This window comes from Lepeophtheirus salmonis, chromosome 9 (genome assembly GCF_016086655.4).
Source record: "Lepeophtheirus salmonis chromosome 9, UVic_Lsal_1.4, whole genome shotgun sequence".
NCBI classification, from domain to species: Eukaryota; Metazoa; Arthropoda; class Copepoda; order Siphonostomatoida; family Caligidae; genus Lepeophtheirus; species Lepeophtheirus salmonis.
The window spans coordinates 30,246,596-30,270,611 of record NC_052139.2 but is presented as its reverse complement, the minus strand read 5'-3'; the positions used below and the strand labels follow the sequence as shown (position 1 = coordinate 30,270,611).

Genomic DNA, 24,016 nt, shown 5'->3' with positions numbered 1-24,016 from the left:
CTATGTCACAAGTCCAGGGAGGATCGCCCCATTTCCTACTTCAAAAATCAGACAAGTAATTCCAATTTTTGGACTATTGTAATCCTTCAATATTCAAACAGTTTTGAATATTGAAGACTTGTTCAAATACCTCGACAATTAAAAAAAGAATAGAAACTCAATTTACTTTCTGTATAATAATACTGTACTATTGTAATGGAGGGGGTTGAGGTCAGGCCTGGAGGAGGGCCCTCCCCAGGGGGGAGAGGTGGCCACATGGATTTCTCATTAAATTAACGACAAACCTGATTATTATTTAATCAAGAAAAAACAACTCCAAAGCGATTTTTAAATTGTTTAAACTATATTTGTATTCACTTCCTTAACAAGCAATAAATGCCTTGAAACGTGAGCCAACAGATTGGCAGCTCTTGATGATGTAGGCTGTGTCTGTGGTGGTGGACCACGCGTGCATGATGGCACTTCAGAGAGAATCCAAGTCTGGATAAGAGGTTTGGCGGCGGATATTCTTCTCCAAGACGACTCAAACCGCAAAGTCCAGGGGATATGGGTCAGAGGTGGGCCCCACATGAAGGTAGAGAACCAGTTCGCCATATTATTGCTGCAGAAGTTTGAGAGATTTTTGGGCTGTAAGGGACTTCTTGATGTTGTGGGCAGAACGGATGTATATTCCAAGGGTCTTTACAGTCTTCTCGGTGTCTGGTGTCTTCTCAGTACTTATACCAACGCAGAGGAGATCATTGACACCTTTTTTTTTGTTGTTGTTGTTACACCGACCTTTTTATACTTAGAGATATATATTGGATGAAGACTAAACTTGTATTTTTTTTGCTTAAGATGCCGTTTGATTGTGTAATGAAACCTCGTTTTAAAAAATAATGGGCATATAATATTCATTAAAATGGCCTCCCCAAATCTGTAATCGTCACAATGAATTTTTGTCTACTTTAAATATAGTTTAATTTGTGGAAACATCCAAAGGATTTCATCAAATTATAATTAGTTGAAGAATAAAAATGTATGTAATCCTAGACTGACTTCATATTGAGAAAACTCACTCAAGCCTGCTCTACTAACTACAGTCGGGACAAAGTAAAAGTCTTCCAAACTATTTCAAAGAAGGAAAAAAAACAAAAAACTCAAAAAGTGACATCTTTATGTGATGTTTTTCCTTCCTCAAAAAAATAAAAATAATAATAATATTGAAAACCTAAACCAAATCACTGATGCAGAACTCTTTTATTTTTTTAAATATGTGTCTAAATAAATATTTTTATGAGAGTTGTAATTTCATTTCTATGTATGTAGTACGTTACTTCTAGCGTAGGGTTTAAGCCTGAACCCCTTAAACCGGTCTGAGACCCTTATGATAGTAAGTGAACGGAATTATTTATTCAGTAGTTTGGTCTGGACTGATATGTAAGAAAAATTCAGTTCAACATCAGAGCTTTACTTCACCAACACAAAGATATTGAGTGTATTTTGTTGTCAGCTATCAATTTTTCTATTTCCCCCCTACTCGGTGTTCGTAACGCTGATTGGTTGAATTATAATTAGGACTTGTTAAGCTTTAAACACTGATTGATTGATTAATTTTGGTCAGGACCGATATTAAAGAAAGATTTGGTCTACTACAGGGGTTTGTTTACCTTACGTACACAAAAATATAGATTGTATTTTTTTGTCAGCTGTCGATGTTTCCCTTTCTTTCCCTCTAATCAGTGTTCTGAACATCTGAATTATAACTAACTACCACCTGATTTTGGGCCTCTGTTTTGGAATACATATTTTCGTAGAAAAGGTAGTGTGATACAATCAAGGTGATGACCACGTGATATCAATTGTTTTGCTGAATTGTTGTGAATAAAAATGTCATATGAAATAAAATGGGTTCGATAGGTTGAGACCCCAAAAAATTGGCCTACGATTTAGAAGTAGTTAAATTTTGATCTATTGACCAACATGTCTGTCTTTTTAGAAAAAGGTACGTAATACCGAACCCGGGGAAAATTCGGTCTGGGACCGAGCTCAACACTATTAACTTCTTCTTATTAATATAAACAAAGGAAACTCTTTTTCTTTCCTGCTCCCCCCCACACTTCTTTGACAGCTTCTAAATTGTAATAAATATCTTTTAATGTACACGTACAATTTAAGATGTTCTATGTTCTTATACATCTGTTTTCTTTTTTAGCTAATGAATGCGCCATTCCTCTTGGCATGGAACATGGCCATATTGATGATGCCGACATAACAGCCTCTTCTGCCTTTGACTTCAAATCCGTTGGTCCACAAAATGGAAGGTAATGTTGATGATTTTTTATTTATCTACTTATTTTTGTTAGTCGTGTGTCGATTCCATTTAAGTTCATGATTTTTTACTAAACTCAAATGGGGGTGAGTCGATTTAAGTTCTATCACAATTACTCTATCATTAAATACCAGCAAATTATGTTTTTGATTTTCGAATAAATTTGTAACTAAAAAAAAAAAAAAAAAAAAATATACAAAATACCACCCTTTTTTTCTAATGAGATTATTCGAATCTTTGAGGAGAAGGACTCAGCACATAATTTAATCAAACTTCAAATGAGACCCATTCATACTTCATTTTTCTCTGTGTCATCGATACAAACCAAGTTTTTATTCGAGATGGATCTAGACCAAATTTATTTAAAGAAATGTCCACTAAAAATCATAAAAATTTCAAACCGGTCTAGGATTTTCAGACCGAAACATAACACTACTATTAGGGATGTCCAGAGGGTTCCTGAGCGCCACTAATTCGAAAAATGTTGGTCTTTAACATCCAAAAATCATCGAGTTGAAGTGTTTTTTTACAAAAAAAAGGTTAAAATTCAAGTCTTTTGTCTCTTCTAAATAATTAAGACCCCCCTCTCAAAATAAAATCCTGCGGACGCACTTGAATAGGTACTGATTTATTGTCTTTTTTAATGTATCGACTTGAGTCGATCCTTACGGAAGGACTCGATTAGACTCGGCTCTAGTTGACACAAAACTAATTTTCATAATTTTTCCCCTGAGACAGGTGATTTTTTTGACTTATTTTATGGGTGGGAAGGGGAGGGGGGGATAGAATGATGTGAACCAGATCTTCTTGCATGCCTGCTTTTGTGTCATTTACCTCCCCCCCACTTTTGCTCCTTGAAATAATATTGTTTTTGGAAGGTCTTACAATTATTATTTGTTTTTTTTACACCTTTGTCATCAGGCGTTTCCCGAGTTAGTTGGCTCCAGAGTCTCTTTTATCTGATATTCTTCCTCCCAAGAAAAGAAGCCAAAAATGTTTAGCTCTTATTTTCTTTAAAAAAATAAAATAAAATAAAAAACGTTCACCAGAGCTTATAATAAAAATACACGTATAGTACGGTTCGTTTTTCAACTTCGTTTGAATTTTGACTAGTTTGAAAAAATTGTTATCAATTGGTAAGAAAATAAATTATCCAAAATTTAATTCCCCCCTAGAATGTCAACTTTAGTTAGCAGATATCGGTCAAAGTTTGACAGGTGACAAAGGTTCTTTATTGTCTCAATAAAGATTAAAATATATAATAAATCATTATTTCACATTTTATTAACTATGATAGACGTTCTACTAATCTATAAAAAGTATTGATTAAGTTTTATTTAAGGCTACCCTTTGGAGCAAAAATAGACGATAATATAAGAAAATTTTGATCTCTTCTTTCTGCAAATAAAAAAAAAAAAATGATAAAAAAGGATGCGCGTTATACGCGGATTTGCTGCAAAATAACTAAAAATGAATCATTAGTATCTATATTTACAAAGTAAAGATTTTTTTTTTTTCATAATTTAATTAAGATATGCCACCACCTACAGATGACCTCGTTGGGCAATGCAATTTTGTATAGGTCATGTTCATACTATATCACAACTATTCTTTACTTGGCATAATTGAAATTTAAAAAAAGTTTACTAACAAACCGGCCTAACGTATATTTTTTGTAAACGTTGTGTCAACATATTGACTCCTAATTGATCTGGTTTCTTATCGCTATCCAGGTGATGTTTAATTACGTAAATATAGAGTAACAATAATTTCTGTATTTGTTTTACGAGTGATCATTTCCAGACACCCTTTTTTTATAATTTAGGTGATCTGTAAGTGTATTTTTATTGATTTTTTATTAGTTTTATTATTGAAAGGGAGTGGAGGGGTGGTATAAGATTCAATTAAAACTCTTAGCTGGGATGTTCCTCACATTCATATATGTATTTATACAAAAATTCCAATTGATGAAGTAATAGTTTGTCTGTCTATATAATTTATCATGATGGATCAAATAGATCTTTCTTTTAAGTCCTCCATTACTTCCCTGGGATATTTATCCACCCCAGATACTGAAATATCCTGTTAAATTGTGTGTACTGGGTGGTCCAATGAAATCTAAACACTTACTTATTCAATTAGTAATGTAGGTTACGAAATTGACATTAATTTATATTTCGATATGTTAAAGCATAAACAATTAGCGTCAAAAGAAAACAACCTGAGCTCTTTAGTTCTGACTATGGGACACAACAAATAATATCCCAACCTTTAATAGCAAAATTGTTTAAATTGGCTCTTGTAAAGGGAGCGGGGATCAAATTGTCGCCAAAATATTTTTCTACAAAAAACAACACAAAATATACATTTTTTAACTTTTTTATTGAAAATCAAAACTATGACGAGCATATAGGTATAGAGTAGCCATTCATTCGATATAATCACCGTTGGCATCAATAACGGCCTCTGAACCGGCCGCAGGCTCTTCTGACCATCTCATTGTCCATGTTGCCGAATACCTCCTTGATGGAGTCCTTCAGGCTGGCCTTAGTGATATGGGGATGTCTGTTGGTATATCTCTCGCCATAGCCCCAGACAAAATAGTCCGAAGGATTAAGGTTGGGAGAGTTAGGAGGCCACTAATCTTTGGTGACGACGTCATAACAGTTCTCGGTTAACCACTGCATGGAGATTTTGGACACATGGCAGGGTGCTGAGTCCTGTTGCCACACCCAGGGCCTGTCTCCGGCCTTCATGGACCTGGTAGGATCATCCTCAACCATCTTCTTCACCTTGTCGACAAAGTCGGTGTCCCTGACCTTCCTGTCGGCGCCCTCCTCCTTGGGTGCCCTCTTTATGGTGGCATCAACATCCCAGGTGTCCTTTAGCTTCTTACGGATACGCTGAACAGTCCGTAAATTCACTCATAAGGTTGAAACAATCGTTGAATTGGAGATTTCACCTCCATTATTAACCAATGCCATGACGACGGCGGACCTCGAAAGCTCCTCGTTCCAGTTATAGCTCTTTATCTCCTCATATGATGACGGCATTATGCTAACTGAACTACGTATCGTCAGCTGACGAGAATAACTTTCCTATTTGGTAACCGGTTTTTTATTTGATAATGTCGTCTTCAAGTTATCAAGGTTTAAAGTAGGCGATAATATGATCCCCGCTCCCTGTATAGCAGTGAATCATAGTTATTGAATAATAATTCCATAGTTGGAAAGAATGGAGCTCAAAATTGCCAACAGATTTTGTCCCTTTTTTTTTGTTTCTTTTTGGGCAGGGTTGCTAAAATACAATGACGTAACGATGTGAGGAATATAGATCGATTTTTTCTTACAGAGCGATCTAAGTCGAACCTCTTTAAATGATTGAATTAGTTCCGTCCACACACAACCATAACCAAAATGTCCGCAAAGGATTATACACCGTGTAGTCCATTGAAATCTGAGCACTTACACATAGGTTGAGAGGTTGAAATTAATTCATATTTCGATACATTAAAGCATCAACAATTAGTTACAAAACAAACCAAGCCTGAGCTCTTTAGCTTGCGTAGTATTTCTACTACTTGTCATTTGCATATTCCAAGAAGTTAAGCGTATCCAAGGCTACACCACCAGCAAGTTCAAAAAAGTTGGAGAAGAAGAATGGGTCTGTCAAAAAAGGCCATACTGGACTCATAGGAGTTAAAGAAAACATTCCAGGCCAATCCTCTGAAGTCCATGAGAGCCCCTGCAAGAGATCTCGGGGTTTCACACCATACTGTGCAGGGTGCCATTAACGAGTTGATGGAAAGAACATTGTGATGATGGAGAGCCCACTTTTGACACAAGCTATGAAAGAGACCCCTTTCCCTTAATGCAAGACTATTTTGAACTATTTTTTTTACACTGTTGTCCCTCCAACAGACCTGATACCAACCTCATGGACTAAACCTTTTGCGTGCATGTCGAGGAGAAGGCCTTCAGTGTCCTTCATTCAAACGCCGAGGCCATCAAAGGCACTGTCAGCACTGAGACACCATGATTGATAACTACATCTGCAGCGGGTGCCAGGCCTTCTGCCAAAATCCATCATTGCTCCTAAGGGCAGCTACATTAATGGTTAAGAGAGCTTGGGCCTTCATCTATTAATAGTATTAATTAGGTTGAAATTATATTGTTGATTAATCAATTATATCTTGTTGAATATTAATATTCAAAATGTTCAGATTTCAATGGACCACTCCGTACTATATATATGATATTTCTGATGATACAGAGGGATTATATATATATATATGTATATTAATTCATATTTTAAGGAATTCTCGATTATAGGTGCCCTGATATATGAAGAATAAGTTGAAACTTTTTTGATGGCATGAATTTCTCCATGAGATTCGATTGGAATTTATTTGAATAATATATATTCTACCATTATCACAAAAATTATATATATTAAAGTTTAATTAAATTGAAGAGTGAGAACTAATAAAGGCAAATGAAATTAAAAATCGTTGGAGCTAAACACCCCAGAAAAGTAGTCGAGTAGATTTGAAATAAAAGTTGATGGAAAAATAAATATTTTTTTATTCGTGAAATATAACTTATCCCATAGAATTTGCATAATAATAAATTGATTCATAAAATGTTTGAGCCGACTAAAAGAAAAGTGTTTATTACAAAGATAATAACAGTCAAATTACAACTATATTGAAATCAAACGTATTTTTAATTTAAAAAAAAACAAAAAAAAAAACACATTCCGATCCCTTGCTACAAAATTAATTTTATTGACATTCAATTTATTCATTGTTTTTATTTTATTTTTTTAAATTAAGAATTTAATAAAAGTGTATAATATAACATCTCTAATCAATTTTTTAAGTCTACAAAGAATTATAACCCCTATGTTTTATGACCTCCACAATATACTTGTATATATATATATACACCTCCTTCGAAATCTCATTAAATTCTCACAGAAGGAGGCATCTTAAATATTCAGAGTATTATAGGTTGGAAATATACCTATTGAGACGATAGACATACCTTCTAAAGTAAATTAACTTTGTATACATATTGAATCGTTTCTTTAGACTTTCAATCAATTATTTGTATTATCCAAGTCCTTGATGATTTGATGATTGACGAGATGACTTATTTAGAAATGATAGCAAAGGAATATCTTATCTTCAAGGCGCTGCATATCTTATACATAATGTGTGTTTCTTAATTTAAAGTCTAGAGGAAGTTATGTTTATATTAAATTATTGATTTAAAGATCTATCTAATTAAGGAATAATATCACATTAGGCCGTCTGTATCTATTAAATAAATCTTGCTGTAATTGTTAACTTTATATAAGGAGAAGCAACCCTCCACTGCTTGTCCAAAGCAGACAACAAGAAAGGGCTTTACCTGTAAACCCAAGCGAGTTTCGGTCCAAATCCTGCCTGCTGGGACCACGGCCTGCTGTGAGACGATAATAGATTACCTGTAGACGACAAGTAAGAGATTTTCCAGCTTGAAGAAGAACGAAAGCTCACCTAATGAACTTATGCTCATATGGGACAACGCATGTCCCCGCATAGCCAAGGATACCACGTAGTTCTTAACACGGAGAAAAGTAGAAATGATCAAACATAGTCCCTACAGCCAAGATTTTAATCTCTGTCTCCCACTTATCTTCCGTAAGCTGAAACACCTGCTCCGTGATTACGATTTTGAAAGCCATGAAGACCTCATACGCAGTGTTCTGTGAGTGATGAAGTTAGTGAACGAAGAGGAGCTCTCCTGGTAGTTGTAGGAGTTGGAGAACCATTGCTACGATGTTATCCCAGACGGAGGAGACCATTTGACATGATTGATTAATTTTTTTAAACTTTTGATTTTAATTTCTTGTCTCACTGGGGGAGTCTAAATCATTTCAGAACAAACTAATATTAACTCCATTATATTCGAGAATGGAGACTATCTATTTCCTTTTATAATATGTCGCCTGTTAACACAAAACAAATTAATTTTTGTTTTTTCAAAATGACATATGTTTTCTATGAGAAAATATCTATAAATAATACTTATTAACCCATTGTGTGTGCCGCAAATGACACTTAAATTAGCCAAAATTGATCATTACAATAAAAAAAATGAGATATCAATATATTTTGTTTAAAAAAAAGACCATATCCGGACCAATATTATTCTCATAAACTAAATAAAGGTTTCAAACCATAGATAAAATTCTGAAGTATCTCAACTCATCCCAATAATTTGAGAACAAATACTTGACTCAAACATGTCTATGAAATATTGGGTTATATATATATTTATTCAACTTTTCAAAATTGAAAGTGAATTATATTTGTGTTCTTTGACGAATTATTGTCAATTTCTATCTATAATTTTTTCTATAAACCCTTGGGGTCTATCATAAATTACACTTAAAGTACCCGACATTGAGCGACACAATAAACGAATGATCAATTGACTGATTTTTTTGTTGAAAAGGACCATATCGGGGCCAATATACATTTTTTTTATTAAATAAAGGCTTTAACCTATAGTAAATGTTCTTGGGTATCTTAATTCATCCCAGAAATTTAGGTAATACTCCTTTAATTGACTCAAACATGTCTATGAAATATTGGGTTACATATATATATTCAACTTTTCAAAATTGAGAATTAATTACATTTGTATTCTTTGACGAATTATCGTTAATTTCTATGTACAATTTCTCTATAAACCCTTTCGGTCTGTCATAAATTACACTTAAAGTAGCCGAAATTGATCGAAACAATAAACGAATGATCAATTGACGGATTTTTTTGTTGAAAAAGTGCAATATCGGGGCTAATATACATCTTTTTTTGTGTTAAATAAAGGCTTTAAACTATAGTAAATGTTCTTGGGTATCTTAATTCATCCCATAAATTTAAGTAATAAGCCTTTAATTGGCTCAAATATGTCTATGAAATATTAGCTTGTATGTTTATGTGAGGGGAAAAAAATATATTTGGATTTTCATCTTTTCTTGATTTGTGTTCAGGATTATTTTGACGCACCCTATATGATGATAGTTTCATCCTTGAATTTAAAAAAAAATAATACAGAATTAATGAGAATTTGGTTCTTTCTACCCCAAACAATGCATTGTCTAGATTGAAATGACTAACTTTGCGCGTCTTTTCATAACCCATTAAATCAATCAAATTCCGTGTTGTAGGGGAAAGTAAAAGATGAAACACATTCACGCTCAATTAATTTCTTCATTAATTGGTACACTTAAAATAGGGGTAAAACGATTTACGATTTTACATAATGTTTATTTTACCTTTTTTGTTCCTACATACAATGAGAACGGTGGATTAAACGAAGCTTATAAAGTTAAATACGAGTGATTTAATGGTCTATATCAAGGGTGTGCAATAATCTTTTTTTCTCAAATGGTCACTAGTTACAACACACTACTTGGATTTGGAGACAGGGCCGTTTTTATGGAGGAATCATTTTCCCTCCGATCTCAGACACTTGATTAGAATAAATAGGGCGTTTCAAATATTAGATTTTTCATATATTATTACATCTTTTTATTCAAAAATCATTTGAAAAAGAAACCCTTAAAATAATCTTCAATATTGTAGAGGATGCGGCAAACATAACTTCCTTTCTGCTAAAGGCGATAAAACAAGTTTTAAAAGTCCTATCAGATCCGTGATGTCCTCCATCACCCCTATGCTAAATAAACCGAACTTGCCTATTTTAATAACCAATGATTTTTTGGTTTCTCTTTAAATAACTTTTATTTAGAGATTTCAGAGGCATACTTGTTTTATATAAAGAGATGCAAAATTTAATTGGCAACATATCTTATTTTATAGTAGTGGATGATTAGTTTGTTAGCTAATTAATTATGCGAGATTTCGCAATGACAATAAAAGGTTGGTGTTTTACTATTAAATCCGGTTTCAATCATCTGATGACAACAAATCTGATGGCAATAGTTTTAACTCTCTACCATCCTTATTTTTGATTTTTTTTTTGCTTTCAAAGAATTTTGCAATTTTTTTTTTGTAGATGAGAAATTGAAGCAATCAATGGATTTTCATAAAACGCAAGAATAAAAACTAAATTTTAATTATTTTAATTTTGTAAATTATTCTATCAAAGCAATTTTTGGCAATTTTATTTTCGACAGCAAAGGCACGTTCCCCATAAATTCAACGCATAATAACGGCTGATTCTATTTATATATATTATAGACTCCACCGAAGGTAAATTCGCACTTCTATGGAAGGCCACATAATTTTACAATTCCAAGTTATTTTCTAACGAAGAAAACATGTATAATTTTCTCTTTCTCTAGGATATAAATTTGACTTGGAGGTATATATGTACAAAATTTAATTGGCAACTTATCTTTTTTTATAGTTGCGAATTTTAATTTGGTTATGTTTTATTTTGCAAAAGTATCAAAGAGGTGTTTTTTAAGTAAGAAATGTTAAATACACAAAATTCAACCCTCTACTTCTTAATATATATTTAACCAGTATCCCATTCTCATCAAAACTGTCTATCAGTCACATTTATCTCTTGACCATCTTCTACTTCCCTTGAGGTAACTCCTTTATATTAGTCCGTGTCGCGTACATGACTCTTGACTGTATTTTTGCTTTCAAGAATTTCGAAAATGTCAAATTATTAAAATGAATTAAAAAATTACAGACTGTTATCTTTTGCGCAGACAACGTTCTCTTTTAAATTCTGTTTGGAGATTTTATTTTTTATAAATTCAGGAAATGTCTGGTTTTTTATGAGATTTGACAATCAATTTAGAACAAAAGTCAATTTATAAAGAAAAACAGAGCAAAATTGGAAGCATTTGATTTTTTAAATAGCAATAATAAACAAATATTAAAATTTGTTAGTATTTAATTCTGAAATTGTACTAATAACAAAATATAATCTCCTCTCTTCTTTCAAATCTACAATGATTGGGCAACATAACCCCTATTTTTTGTTTTGGAAATATCTATATTTGTAAACCCTTGAATCATGAAAGGATTTTTATAAACTGTTCCAATCTACTTTGAAATTATCATTAACACATCCATGAAATGTTTTTTTTTTCAAGTAAAGGAATTATAAAAATATCTTTCGGTACATTTCAAATAATGATAATAATCACGCAACCTCGATTCAAAAACCGAATTTCCTCGCAGGAGATATTTTTTCCTCCATAAAAGCTAATTATTTTTGGGGAAATGTTGTGTGTCCTAACCACCTAACTACCCCCTTGCAAACTCCCTTCTATATGTGCTTATATATTTTATAGAAATATTTGTTCATTGGATTTTATCAAAATCATTCATTCAACTCTTTTTTGAGTTAGGATTGAAGAAAATAATGAATGATGGTTGGTTAGAAGTTATAATAATACGTTCTAACCACACACTTCCTACTCTAAGGAGTAGTTTCAGTTACCATGAAATAAATATCAGGACTTTTCTTAGTATTGAAAATTTTTATTGTGGCCAGACTAATAGAACAGTGGTATTTTTAGTCGTTGTACATCAATTCAACGCTCATAATTAGTAACAATGTAACCTTAATCCGGATTCTACTTTATTAAGGTCCGATCTTCGGGTTAAATGTTCATAAAATTAAATTCAATACCCGTTTTATTTTGTTTCAGATCCACATATATATGAAATTTTGGGTACCCGTGATGTACTCGAATATTTACGTTTAAAGATCCGAACCAGATCTGAGAAAGTATGCATCTATCTTGACAGTAGAAACTTTGTTATGTGCCCTATACAACTTCCCCCTAAATCAGTGGTTCCCTAAGTTGGGGCTCGTGAGAAACAACAGGTGTTGTCCTTACATGATTTTCAAAAAAGAAGAATACAATTTAAATTGTGCCATCAAAACTTAAAAAATGATCTTTTTTAGAAGTATTTCCCAGAATATAATGCTTCACAAAAACATATTAGATTTACCCAGGGGCCTCCGTGGGGTAGGGGCTATAATAAGGTGATTTTCTTATCACTATTTTTTTTTTTTTTCGACTCAAATTATGGAGCAAGGAAAAAATTCTAAAAACTAAGTAATCTATTTGCATAAAATGCACTCTAAATTTTATATTCATATTTCTGTGAGACGTGTAGGGGTTGCACGTAGTCTAGCCACATATTTTAAGGGTCGAACTCAAAAAAAGTTAGGGAGCATTGCCTAAGTGACCGCGTGATTTGGAAAATGACCTCATCAACATTTAGTCAGAAAAGAAGAATGAAAATATACCAGTCTTCTTCTCCATAAAAAGAATCAGATTTGATCTTGTAAAATACATAAATAAATATATACATATATGCATTGCAAAGCTTTAAAGCTGAAGTGAAGAATAAATACAACAAAAGATGAAAAAAACAAAAAACAATCCCTCCTTTTTTTCATTTTATGAAATCATTAGGAAATCCTTGTCATAAATAACAAAATATGGATTGTTTTATTTATCTATTGCCAAAAAATACATTTTGCTATTTATATATTTACTTATGTAGGAGCAAGTTTAAAATGAAAATATATGGATGTACATACGGACATTAGTAGAGGTGTAATAAATATGTCTTAAAAAGTGGGAGCGGATTTTTCTAGTTGGCAAACACAGTGTAGCTTGTTGTCAGCTGTCGATGGGTCTTTTCCCATAATCCGTGTTCTGAACGTGGGTGCCCCATAATTTTACATCAGGGCATGTTGTCTTGAACCATTTCGCCAAAGAACATTTTGGCTTATGGATCTTCTGCCTGAAGGATATTTCGCCTAAATTTATATAAAATATGTGGATACGTCATTATTGTTTATTTTTGGTTGAAATGGATGTTTTCCTTCAATTTTTTGAATCAAAAATCGCCCATCCATGAGTTTTTTCTAGTATAAATAATCCATTATTTCTAATGATCATTACTAACGGAGAAGGGATTAACAATTCTTCCATGAGAATAATTGTCGTGTGTATAATATTTTGTTTTTCTTAAAGTACTAATTTTATTACCTATTAGGCCACTCGTTCGAATTCATTTCATAGTGAGATTTCGTTGGTGCATGCATTAAAATTTGGAGTATAATTCCATCATTTCTCCAAACGAAAAGAACCATTTAATGGGGTTTATAGTAATATGCATAACATATTTGATTTAAAAAATTTCATAGGAACATCAATTTTAACCGTAAATAAGAAAAAAAAAATTAAATATACCTTTTTTCAACCCAGAATGACATATGGCTGGTTAATAATTTAATTATGAATACTATGAATGATATATTCCTTACAAATACGCTAATTACTGTATAGTTATTGTATTTTCAATGGTGTTTCAATAATACTATAATTATTCTACTCAAGTTTTTAATTAAAAATATATATAGCTTTAAATCTAAGTCAATTTTTGATATTTTTTTTTTAAATATCATTATTAATCACAAATCAAAACGGTGTTGAATATGGGTTTCACAAAGTAGTATCATATCAAAAACCAATTCATTAATCTAATTATTTTTCTAAATAAGTCATAAAATATTTTGATTATCATATTATGAAATATGATGTCCGTTCTATATACGGAAGTGGATTTGTGGTGACTTCCTTGATATCATGGTTGCTTATAGCTGATCTAATAAAACGTCATGATAGCTTATCTGCTCTCATACCAAATGTTTTTCAAATTGTGAAGAAATACAACATTAATTTTCAGTTTCTCTTATTTTTACGTTCCGAAAGGATATTTTTTATACAACATTGTACATTAAAATGTACCCTAACAGGGACGTCCGCAGGACTATATTTTGGGAGGGAGGAGCTGTTTCCAAAAAATTAAATTCCTAGGAAAAAAATTTCAAATATTAAATTTATAAGAAAAAATTTGAAAATGTAAATTTTTATACAAAATCTTCAAAAATTAAGTCATTAATATATACCTAATGTATAATTAATTCATGTTGCAGAATAAACAAGGACCAATATGGTGGAGCCTGGTGCCCATTAGAAGCTGTAGCAAAGACCGCCCACGAGTGGATTGAAATAGATATGCACAAGGACTATCGGATCACACAAACTGGCACTCAGGGTCGCTATGGTGGAGGTCGTGGGCAAGAATTTACTGAAATGTTTATATTTCAGTACTGGCGAACTGGTATGAAGGATTGGGTAGTCTATAGAAATCATTCCGGTCACGAGGTAGTAACTATTTTAAATGAAAAAGCTTTAAGTCATTACTAAAAATACAATCGTCTTAGATATTACCAGGGAATAAAAACACATATGTCGTGAATATAAATAAGCTGAACCCCCCAATCGTTGCCTCTAAAGTACGATTTGTTCCATATTCGCACCATCCAAGAACAGTGTGTATGCGCGTCGAAGTCTATGGTTGTGTTTATGAGACCGGCTTGAAGTCATATTCCACACCGCCTGGGGATGAATTCAGTCCTCATGTGTATTTAAGTGATGTCTATGATGGAGAAGAAAGTAGAAATGGACGAATGGAAAATGGTCTTGGTGTGCTTACGGATGGCGTCATTGGTGGAAATATTTCCTATTCTCAGCATGGAATCAAATCTGGTAAATGACATCTATAAATATATTTATTTAATATTTTTGACCGTCTCTTTTTTCTCTCTCTCTTTGTTAATCGTAGCTCCTGGATGGGTTGGTTGGAAAAACAGGAAGCGAGATGTCGTTTTGATTTTTGAATTTAATACACTACGTAAATTTGAGTCGATTACATTTGTCACTCATGCCAACAAGGATATGGGTATTCAGGTACGTTCCCTTAATTCCATTTTTATTTTTTTATTTTTATGGGTATAAGTGGTCTGTTTATCCATGTATAAATATATCCAAAAATGGATATTATTGACAGGCTTTTTAAGAAATGAGAGATGTCCAACTATAATAATTGATGGAAAGTTTATCCCATTTCTTTTTTTTTTTATCTATCTTTTTGCAAGAAAATATTAGGATAGGCTCAATAAAAATATCATTAATATTGTTCAATGAGAAAGAAACTATTTTCCTCTCATTTCCTTATTTTCCATCACTTACAATTCACACACTTTCTTCCAGCCTTTCTCTCACATGGTAGCCTCCTTTAGTGAGTCTGGGAACCGGTATAACTCCAATCGTCTCACCAAGCCCAACAAAAGAGCTGCACTCGAACTAAGTGAAATTGACTCAGTCACCCTCTCTCTAGATGGTCAGCTTGGGAAATTTATCAAACTCCAATTATTCTTCACGGATAAATGGATTCTTTTGAGTGAGATTTCCTTTGATTCCAGTCCTATTTCTACAGAATTCAACTCCTCCTCCTCCAGCATCCCTTATATCAGTGAAGAAGAGGAGACAAATGATAGTAAGCCCGATGATTCAAACGACGTTCGAAGTGGGATCTACAATAAAATCGAAAAGAAAAAAGTGTCAACAAACAGTGTTGCTCTCTCAGATACGCCTAGAAACGAGTTCCCCGTAGAATTTCGCGGAGACGAATCCGTTCTCCGTGGTGGATCGATTGAAGAAGAAAAAGACACAAGTTCTCCTACTCAAGTCTACATCGGACTCATCATAGGCGTACTCGGAGTGACTGTCCTCCTTCTCCTCGTCACAATTGCAGTCATGATGCGTCGAAACAAACAAAAAATATTTAATAAACACTCTCTCTTTAAGAGCCCTAATCTCACACCCAATGGTCGTCTACATCACCCCTCATATGCTGCAGCGCCGCTTCCAAATTCTGGAATAATAACACTTAGAGACTTAAAACAGCAGCAACCCTCGGGTCATGTCACTGCACAAATGTACGGATCCCCTCCACATCACGACGACTCGGATGAAGGAAGTTCCTACTACCATGAACCATATCGACTCATACTTAAGCCCACAAATAACAAGCCAATTAATTCAAACAGTTGTGGACGGCTTTGCGAATATGAGGAGTTTGGACTCCTTCAAGAGCAGCAACAAATGCAAACTGTGAAGCTTCAGCAACAACCACTTTTAAAAACCTCATTAGATAAATCAAATGGGAAGTTTGGAAGCACGCCCATGTTCCCCCCTCCACCACCCCATAAACTATATACCAATAATAACAATAACAGTTCTATTGGTGGAGGACCAGCGGGCTCGTTTAAATCCAATGGCTACGCCACAACAGATTTTGTCAAGAAATGGCATCCACCTCCCCCACCCTTACCCATTCCAAATAATGTATCAACTAATAAAGAAAGCTTCTACGCTGCTACTGATATCCTCACTGGTGATCGAACCAAGGATGAGGTAATCATTTTGTCCTCTTACTAAGTCAACCACATTTATTATTCTATAAATCCTTTATCTGGTTTTTGTGTTGTCGTTTTATTAAACCGTTTTTCTTTGTGTCACTTAATTATGTTGTTATTTTTTTTTTTTTTTGTATTGTGTAATTCTTATTTATATATGAATATATATATATATATATCTATCTGTCAGAAATTAATAAACTTTTTAAGGATAACTCATCTAAAATCAAACTTTCTTTCTCTCTAATTTATTCATTGTATCCTTGCCCAATACCATGGAACTCTAGAGACATGGAATAATCACGCAAAGTTCTTATTCCCAGATGAGGGAAAAATAAAAGAACTGAGATGGGTTGAAAAAAAGGAGAAAAAAAAGAAGTGAAAGTCATTTTACCTTCATTCCTTTAAGAGGAGAAAAAAAAGTTAAGTATGACTATTCCATGTGTCTAAAATTCCATGCCTATACCTAGTGTAAATAATATATGTGGTCCGTCAACATGAAAACAATCTAGAAAAAAAGGAAAAAATGTCAGTATAATATATTACTTCACAAATACATACAACCCAATAATTCATAGGCATGTTTGAGTCCATTGCAGGCTTATGTACAAGACTTCTGGGATGGCTTAAGATACACAATAGTTTTAGCTACAGTTTATTATCTTTATTTGTTTTAAAAGACTTTTATTGGGCCTGATATATAAATAATATCAATCAATTTTCCATTCTTTTATGGCCGAAATTAATTTTGCCTTCTTTAAGTGGAATTTTAATCCAGACTCAATTTTGAGCAAAAAATTTTCAGCTGACTTTTGTGTTGACGGGCCAGATATGTCTATAAAGGACTCTTGGAAAATTTTGGATGGGAATATTATAAGGGGCATCATTACCATATTTTTCTCCCGTCTCTGATTGACGGCAAAAAAATTGTGAGTTGTAGATTTATCCCAATTATGAACATGTTAAATATCTCAGATTAAACTACTTCATAAAATTTGAAAGCATATGATGTATAACTAGTTAGTGGAGAAGTAAAAAAGTTTGAAATCCCGTAAATTTAAGATCACGTTCACCATTTGCATTACTCTTAATAATTATCCACCCCTATTTTGAAAACTCAAACGTATGGTGGTGATCTCTCTGAGTAGAAATGTCGTCACTTAAGAGTGACCATATTTTTTATCTCCCCCGATAAATTCTTCCTTTTTGTCATAAGAGGCTGGAAACGCTGAATATTTGATGTCCACTGTCTCTCTAGAGTCCTTTATGCACACATATAGGAGGAAAAAATTAATGCATATGGATTGGTTGGGTATTTGGGTGTTTATTTTTTATTTATTTATTTGTTTTCGCTTCAGGTTTAATTCAATACTATGTATCCTCAAATGAGCTTCAAAATGTTAATCTAATTTCTTAAAGAAAAATTATATCATATATATTTATATATAAATGACATTAAATATATTAATTGTGCATGCTACGTAGTTATTGACATAGAAATGGATGGGATTTTTGTATAGAAAACACACAGCACTTTATCTTGTTGATTTATAAATGTGTATATAAGAATAAGGGGATTTTATTTGGGGTGCGTAAACACAAAAAAATCTAATTTTTCTTACAGTAAATCCCCAATTTATTTTAAATAAATACGTCCCAACATTTCAGAGACTTATTTCCATAACTTTTGGGTTTGGTATTCAAATTTCTGAAATGAATTGAGATACTTAAGTATGATGAATATAATTCAGAATCTTCCATTGATTTATGTGACTAAATTTGGCTCCAAAGTTATGGGCTTTCAATAATAATTTGTCAATGTATTATAATTCGATGGATTTTGATGACTAGTGCAAGTGCAGCTAACGGGACCTCTAAAGCAGTGAAGGAGTATTTCGGGGAACCCACAAATATCATGCCTCCCCTATTGTCGAATATTGTAAAGTCCACTTAATTTTAGAATTAACTTAAGTAAATATTTTTTTTATAAACTCTGAATTTTTTTGAAATAAAGAAAATTCTATTTTCAAAAATTGAAACTTCTTTTTAATAAAAGAACAGGAATAGAAATGATCTTCTAGTAAAAAAAATTAAAATGAATGACTTTTTTAGAAGTGCCCCTAGGTCTATATGGTGGGGGAGCAATTTTTTCGGATCAGCAAAAACAAAACTTTTTCAAAAATATTTTTACCGGTTTAAAAAATATTTTTACAATAATTGTTGGCAAATGACAAAGGCTGCATCTTATTCGATATAGCCTCCATTACAAGCAATTACACCCTAAAAAAAGTGCCTGAAGCTGGTACAGACATTAATCATTTTCCCCTTGGGATAGTTGGCCCAGACTTTGGAGATAGTTGACTTCTAGTAATCCACATTTCGGTGTGGGGTAGCCCTTGTGGTACCTTCGATGGTGCTCTCACAAGAGTAATCAAGGAGGGCCAAGTTGGAGGATGACAGAGACCACAGGCGGCCCTTGGGACTGAAAAATAAATTTTTTGGGTGCAGAACTCCACTGGACGTTCCTTTGCCAATAATGTGGATCAAGCGAATTGGAAACAGGATGCATTTTTAAACCCTTTTTTGGCTGATCTGCTGGCCAAATCAAAACAAAAAATGCATCAAACCTAGGCCTATTTTTGACGCAATCACATCATCAAAAAAATGAAGCAACATATTTTTCAAAAAATAAATTAAAGCGAGATTAAATCGACCGAATTATTTTCCTACTGTAGTAGTCTATAAGGGGGCCAAATATATTTTTGAAGAGGCACATAATTGTAAGTACATATAATTGTTTTAAATACAAAATATTAAATTCTCCTAGAAAAAAGATTATTCTGAAAACATTAAACGTTTGTAAATCTGTAGCGTTGTTCTTGTAAAATGTACACATGATTTTCCTTCTGAAGCTCAATTTGCGGCTGATAGGAAGATTTGGTTGAAGGATATTGACCATAATAATGTGTCAGAGTACTTACACAATATAATCGACATTCATCTTGCTTTTGGTTTGACGGGTCAAATTTGTGGTGAGATGGGCAAAAAATTATCAATTTTGGTTAATTTAAATGTTATATTTTTTGCAAAGCCCACAATTTTGAGAAAAAACCATTCTAGGTTGCTTTTCTGTTGACGGGCCACATAATACACCATTAGCATGCAGACTAGGTATGCATATTGCTAAATATTCCTTCAAAGATGTATCTTTGTTAAATCTCTTGGGATTTTGTTTGATCTTACTAAGATATTCAGGAAAAAACAAAACAAAAACCGTCCGCATATTCATTTAATGGGTGAATTAAATTAATAAAAATAATAATAGAATGTCTATACCGTATGTGCATCTTAGTTCCCTCCAGCATGAGTTAGTCTATATATGTATGCAAGGGGGGAGGTAATATACGTTACTATATGTATATATTGAATATCAGGTGTATATAATTAGATAGGTATAAGCTGGGGATATAATTTACGGCCTTACTTATAGTAAATTGACATTTTGTATTTATTAGTCTGAATACTCATTCGAGTATCATCCTTTTTTGCTTGACAGCACTCCAATCTTTCATCAAAACATTATCTTCAAAACTTCATGATATTGACTCTCCAAACATGAAAAAAAAAAATCCCAATTTTGAGTCAAAATGTGCCATTTTCAGACCTTTTTTCACCATCTTAATGTTGAAGCTATACTCCCAAATATTGTAATCTTACGATTTGACATATCGTAGATATTATTGTGTTCGTCCTTGTTTAGTACTAAGGAATGCAGTTCATGCCTGTTCAGTCTCGGTCCGGTCTAGTTTAGTTTTGCATATCAGTCCTTAAACTTTTTCAGCTCGGTCCTTTATTTTTTTTTAAATCAGTTCTAGTACTGACCGTCCAAAGGACCGACAGTCTGAAAGACCGTTACCAAGGACTGATAAAACCGGTTCTGAGACTCAATAGACTGGACCGAATAAATAAGGACCGGTGCAACACTAATCTTATATATATTTATTAGTATCTATTTTTTTTTTTGGTTAGTTATGTCCAAATTATGATAATGATATTTTTTGAATTTTTGGGTTTTATTCATATTTTTGTCGCATCTTCGATCTTTATTTGCATTTTTAAGTAGAAAATGTGTATTTTTGTAATCGTTCCATCGTAACGGCCCTGATTACACACTCTCAAAGTTTTACCCTCCAAAACAAGAGAGCTCTGTCTCTTTGGTTCCCCACCCCTGTTGATCGTATCCATCTTGCTGCCAATGCTATTGAAGTGTTTACGATTCATTTTTCCTCTATAAATATTAACCTTGTCCATATTTCTTTTGATTACCGACATATAACTCTAGCAGAAAGCACTTAGCTTTATTCATTTTTATGCATTATTTGGACATTAATGGTTATCATGCATGGAGTCCAAAACGGTCGAACAAATCCGTCTGAAATTTCGGAAATACACCCATAAAATAACCAAGCATGTTCCTATGAACTTTTTTTATTGGCCTCCGATGTTATTAGAAGGTTGTTTTGATCTCTAAAGATAGGAATAATACCTCCTTTACCTTGTTTTCTTTTTCCTATCTCTTTCTCTTTTCTTTCACCTTCATTCTTTGTTTCTATGCCCCCCCCCCATTTAGACTTGCACCCCCTGCTAGTATAATATATATTAATACACCCAAAATTTTATTTTAATCAAGAAATACTGCGCACTTATTTTTAAGCATCTTAAGGCTATTTTTTCTATCTTAAGGCTATTAGTTGAACTAATTAATTATATATTATTAGAATAACAACTAATAAATAAAGTTATTTCAATGCCTTAAGACATACGTTGTGCGACTGTTTTATTTCCATTCTGTATTTCTTTTTATCATTATTGTTTATGTTGGTTTAAATTGATCTTCTAATTGAATGTTTTAAACAAAATATGTAAAGTTTATTACTTCAAAACGCAGTAAAGGTTGTATTCTTTAAATTTTAATTTGAAGGGTTCTTTAGTATTTGGAGGAAGGGAATGAAAAAAAGGCCACTTTGAGAGTCATTATTTTATGAGTCCGAAAATGAGAATAAAAGAAATTAACTAGCTCCAAAGAAAAATCCAAACATTGTCCTGGACAGAGCAATTTGACTGAATCACAATTGAAGGAGGCTTTACTCTTGGGAGCTTAACATAAAATGGTCATATGTCCGATATATATTCATAAAACTCCATCATATGACTTTATAAATAAAAAAAGACTTTACACCTGCATTGAATACTACTCTATGCCAATGGCAAATATGTTTTATTTGATTAAAACAGGGTATAATGTACTAAAAATCCTTGGAAATGGCTAGAATTATAAAATTATTACTATTTTTAGATCGATTAGGATGGAAATATGATAATTGGAAAAGAATATGTGATTCCTTCCATTATAATAGTTAATTTTCACCAATACCACTGAAATAAGATTGTATAACGCTGTAATTTCAGTTTATAAATATATATTAGGGTCAGATATATAATCCAACTAGGCATTAGAGGGCCATATTTTTGATAGGCAGTAAGGTTTAAGTCCTTTTATTTATTGATACAATTTTGAGATCCAATAGTTCACTATTTTTCTTAATATTAATCAGAATTTTTTTTTTGATTGTAATATAATTTGTTTGTTTGATTGAGGGACCCAAAAATGCTGAAATCTACCATGCCTACGTCACGTGAAAACGCTCTATGATATGTTAATATTTTGTATATGAATTGGAATGGTATTTAACGTTTAAATAGGCTCAACATTGCCTATTTTTTCATATTTTAAATGTCAGAGTGCTGTACCAAGATTTGTAGGAAATATCTGAAATATTATAGAGTGGGTTATTTCAATACCCTACTGCAAAAAAAAAAAAAAAAAAGGTTACCAATTTTCTACATACCTTCATATATCTGTATATAAATCCAACAGGACGATGAAACTGTCGACATTGGAAACTATCTGAAAGGAAACACATTTACACCAATGATGATGACTAGAACCTCTTCTTCATCAGATGAATCCGACTTTAATATTCCTGAATTTTCACGACGAAATCTACGAATGATTGAAAAGTTGGGCGAAGGGAACTTTGGGATGGTAATGCTCAATTTAATTACATGTATCATTCCAATAATAATGGACCCCTCTTCTCTTCCAGGCTCATCTTTGTGAAACGGCAAGTCTTAAAATCCTTCCGCAACTGCATAAAAGTCACCGGCGTCGTTGCCGTTCCTATTCCAAGGGATCTCATCCTCTTCTTAACGATCTCTCCTACATGGACGAAAGTGATAATGACGAAGAAGAATTAGAAGATAAAAATGTTCTTTCAGAGAGTACAAGCGTATCCGATTCTGAGCTGAGTGAGGACGGAAGACGTGTTGTAGTGGTTAGATCTCTTTGGAAGCCCACGTCAGAGTACAGGAGGTATGTTCAACCATGTTTCTTTGAATTAATCAGTCTAAATCATTATCTAATATTGATGTCTTACAAACAAAAGTCCCCATTAAAACATTTTGGTGGAAAATAATAATATCAATTTGAGACCCATAAAATTAATTTTCTGATTTTGAACGTAAGGTTTCGTTATGAAGTACAACTTTTATTATTATCTTTTATCATGTTCCTACAATCACTTACCTTAAAACAGCCTTCAAAGGTAACTACTCCATTGACTAAATGTATGCCCAAATTTGTTTTTCAACAAAAGGTTTTTTTTATGTTTATTGTGGTCACAATTTTGATTATGTTCAAAGATGTATATACCTTTAAATATCCTTCAAAGGCAATTTATTCATGGGATTAAAATAAATCAGATTCGGGACCACGATGTATCTCCTCTTCCTTCCCCGGACCAATGCTTATTGTCAAATTAGTCGAAAAGAAAAAGTTGTTTTATTGTCAACACGATCAAAAATTTTACTGTCAGGCCTCAAAAATTTCAAAAATAAAAATGCTTCAATTTTTTTTTAGTTATTTGTTAAATCTTGTCTTTTGTTACTTTTCTATATAAAATTCTATCAAATTTAGCATTTATAAAATATAACAACACTCTTTAAAAATTGTCAAAGATTTTTCAAAAAATATGGTCACGGTCCTGGACAAACTAACCTTTCAAGTGAAAATTGAAAATTCATTGCGTGGCGAAAACATTTATAAAAATTTCTAAATGTGTCCAAAAAAGGGTAGAAGAGAGAGATATGACCTAATTATTAGTAGGAATGGGCATTGCACAGAGGGAGAGAAGAAAGTTAGACTTATGGATCTTTTGGATAATTATTACCCATATTAACATCAGCTGCCTGTTTCATGATTTTAGTAGAGAGAAAATGTATTTGTGATGTATGAAAGAGAACCTTTCAACATTTGAAT

The 24,016-nt window shown here is 32.8% G+C and overlaps 1 protein-coding gene across 1 annotated transcript in view; it reads left to right on the top strand.

Moving 5' to 3' along the window:
• Positions 1-24,016, top strand: part of LOC121123971 (discoidin domain-containing receptor 2) — a 73,804-nt gene that overhangs the window by 18,313 nt on the left and 31,475 nt on the right. Inside the window, exons 2-8 of the mRNA XM_040719058.2 lie at positions 2,195-2,303; positions 14,311-14,542; positions 14,602-14,926; positions 15,003-15,127; positions 15,431-16,636; positions 22,577-22,744; positions 22,806-23,071. Of these exons, the coding sequence (XP_040574992.1) occupies positions 2,195-2,303; positions 14,311-14,542; positions 14,602-14,926; positions 15,003-15,127; positions 15,431-16,636; positions 22,577-22,744; positions 22,806-23,071 (2,431 nt within the window). The remainder of the gene's footprint in view (positions 1-2,194; positions 2,304-14,310; positions 14,543-14,601; positions 14,927-15,002; positions 15,128-15,430; positions 16,637-22,576; positions 22,745-22,805; positions 23,072-24,016) is intronic.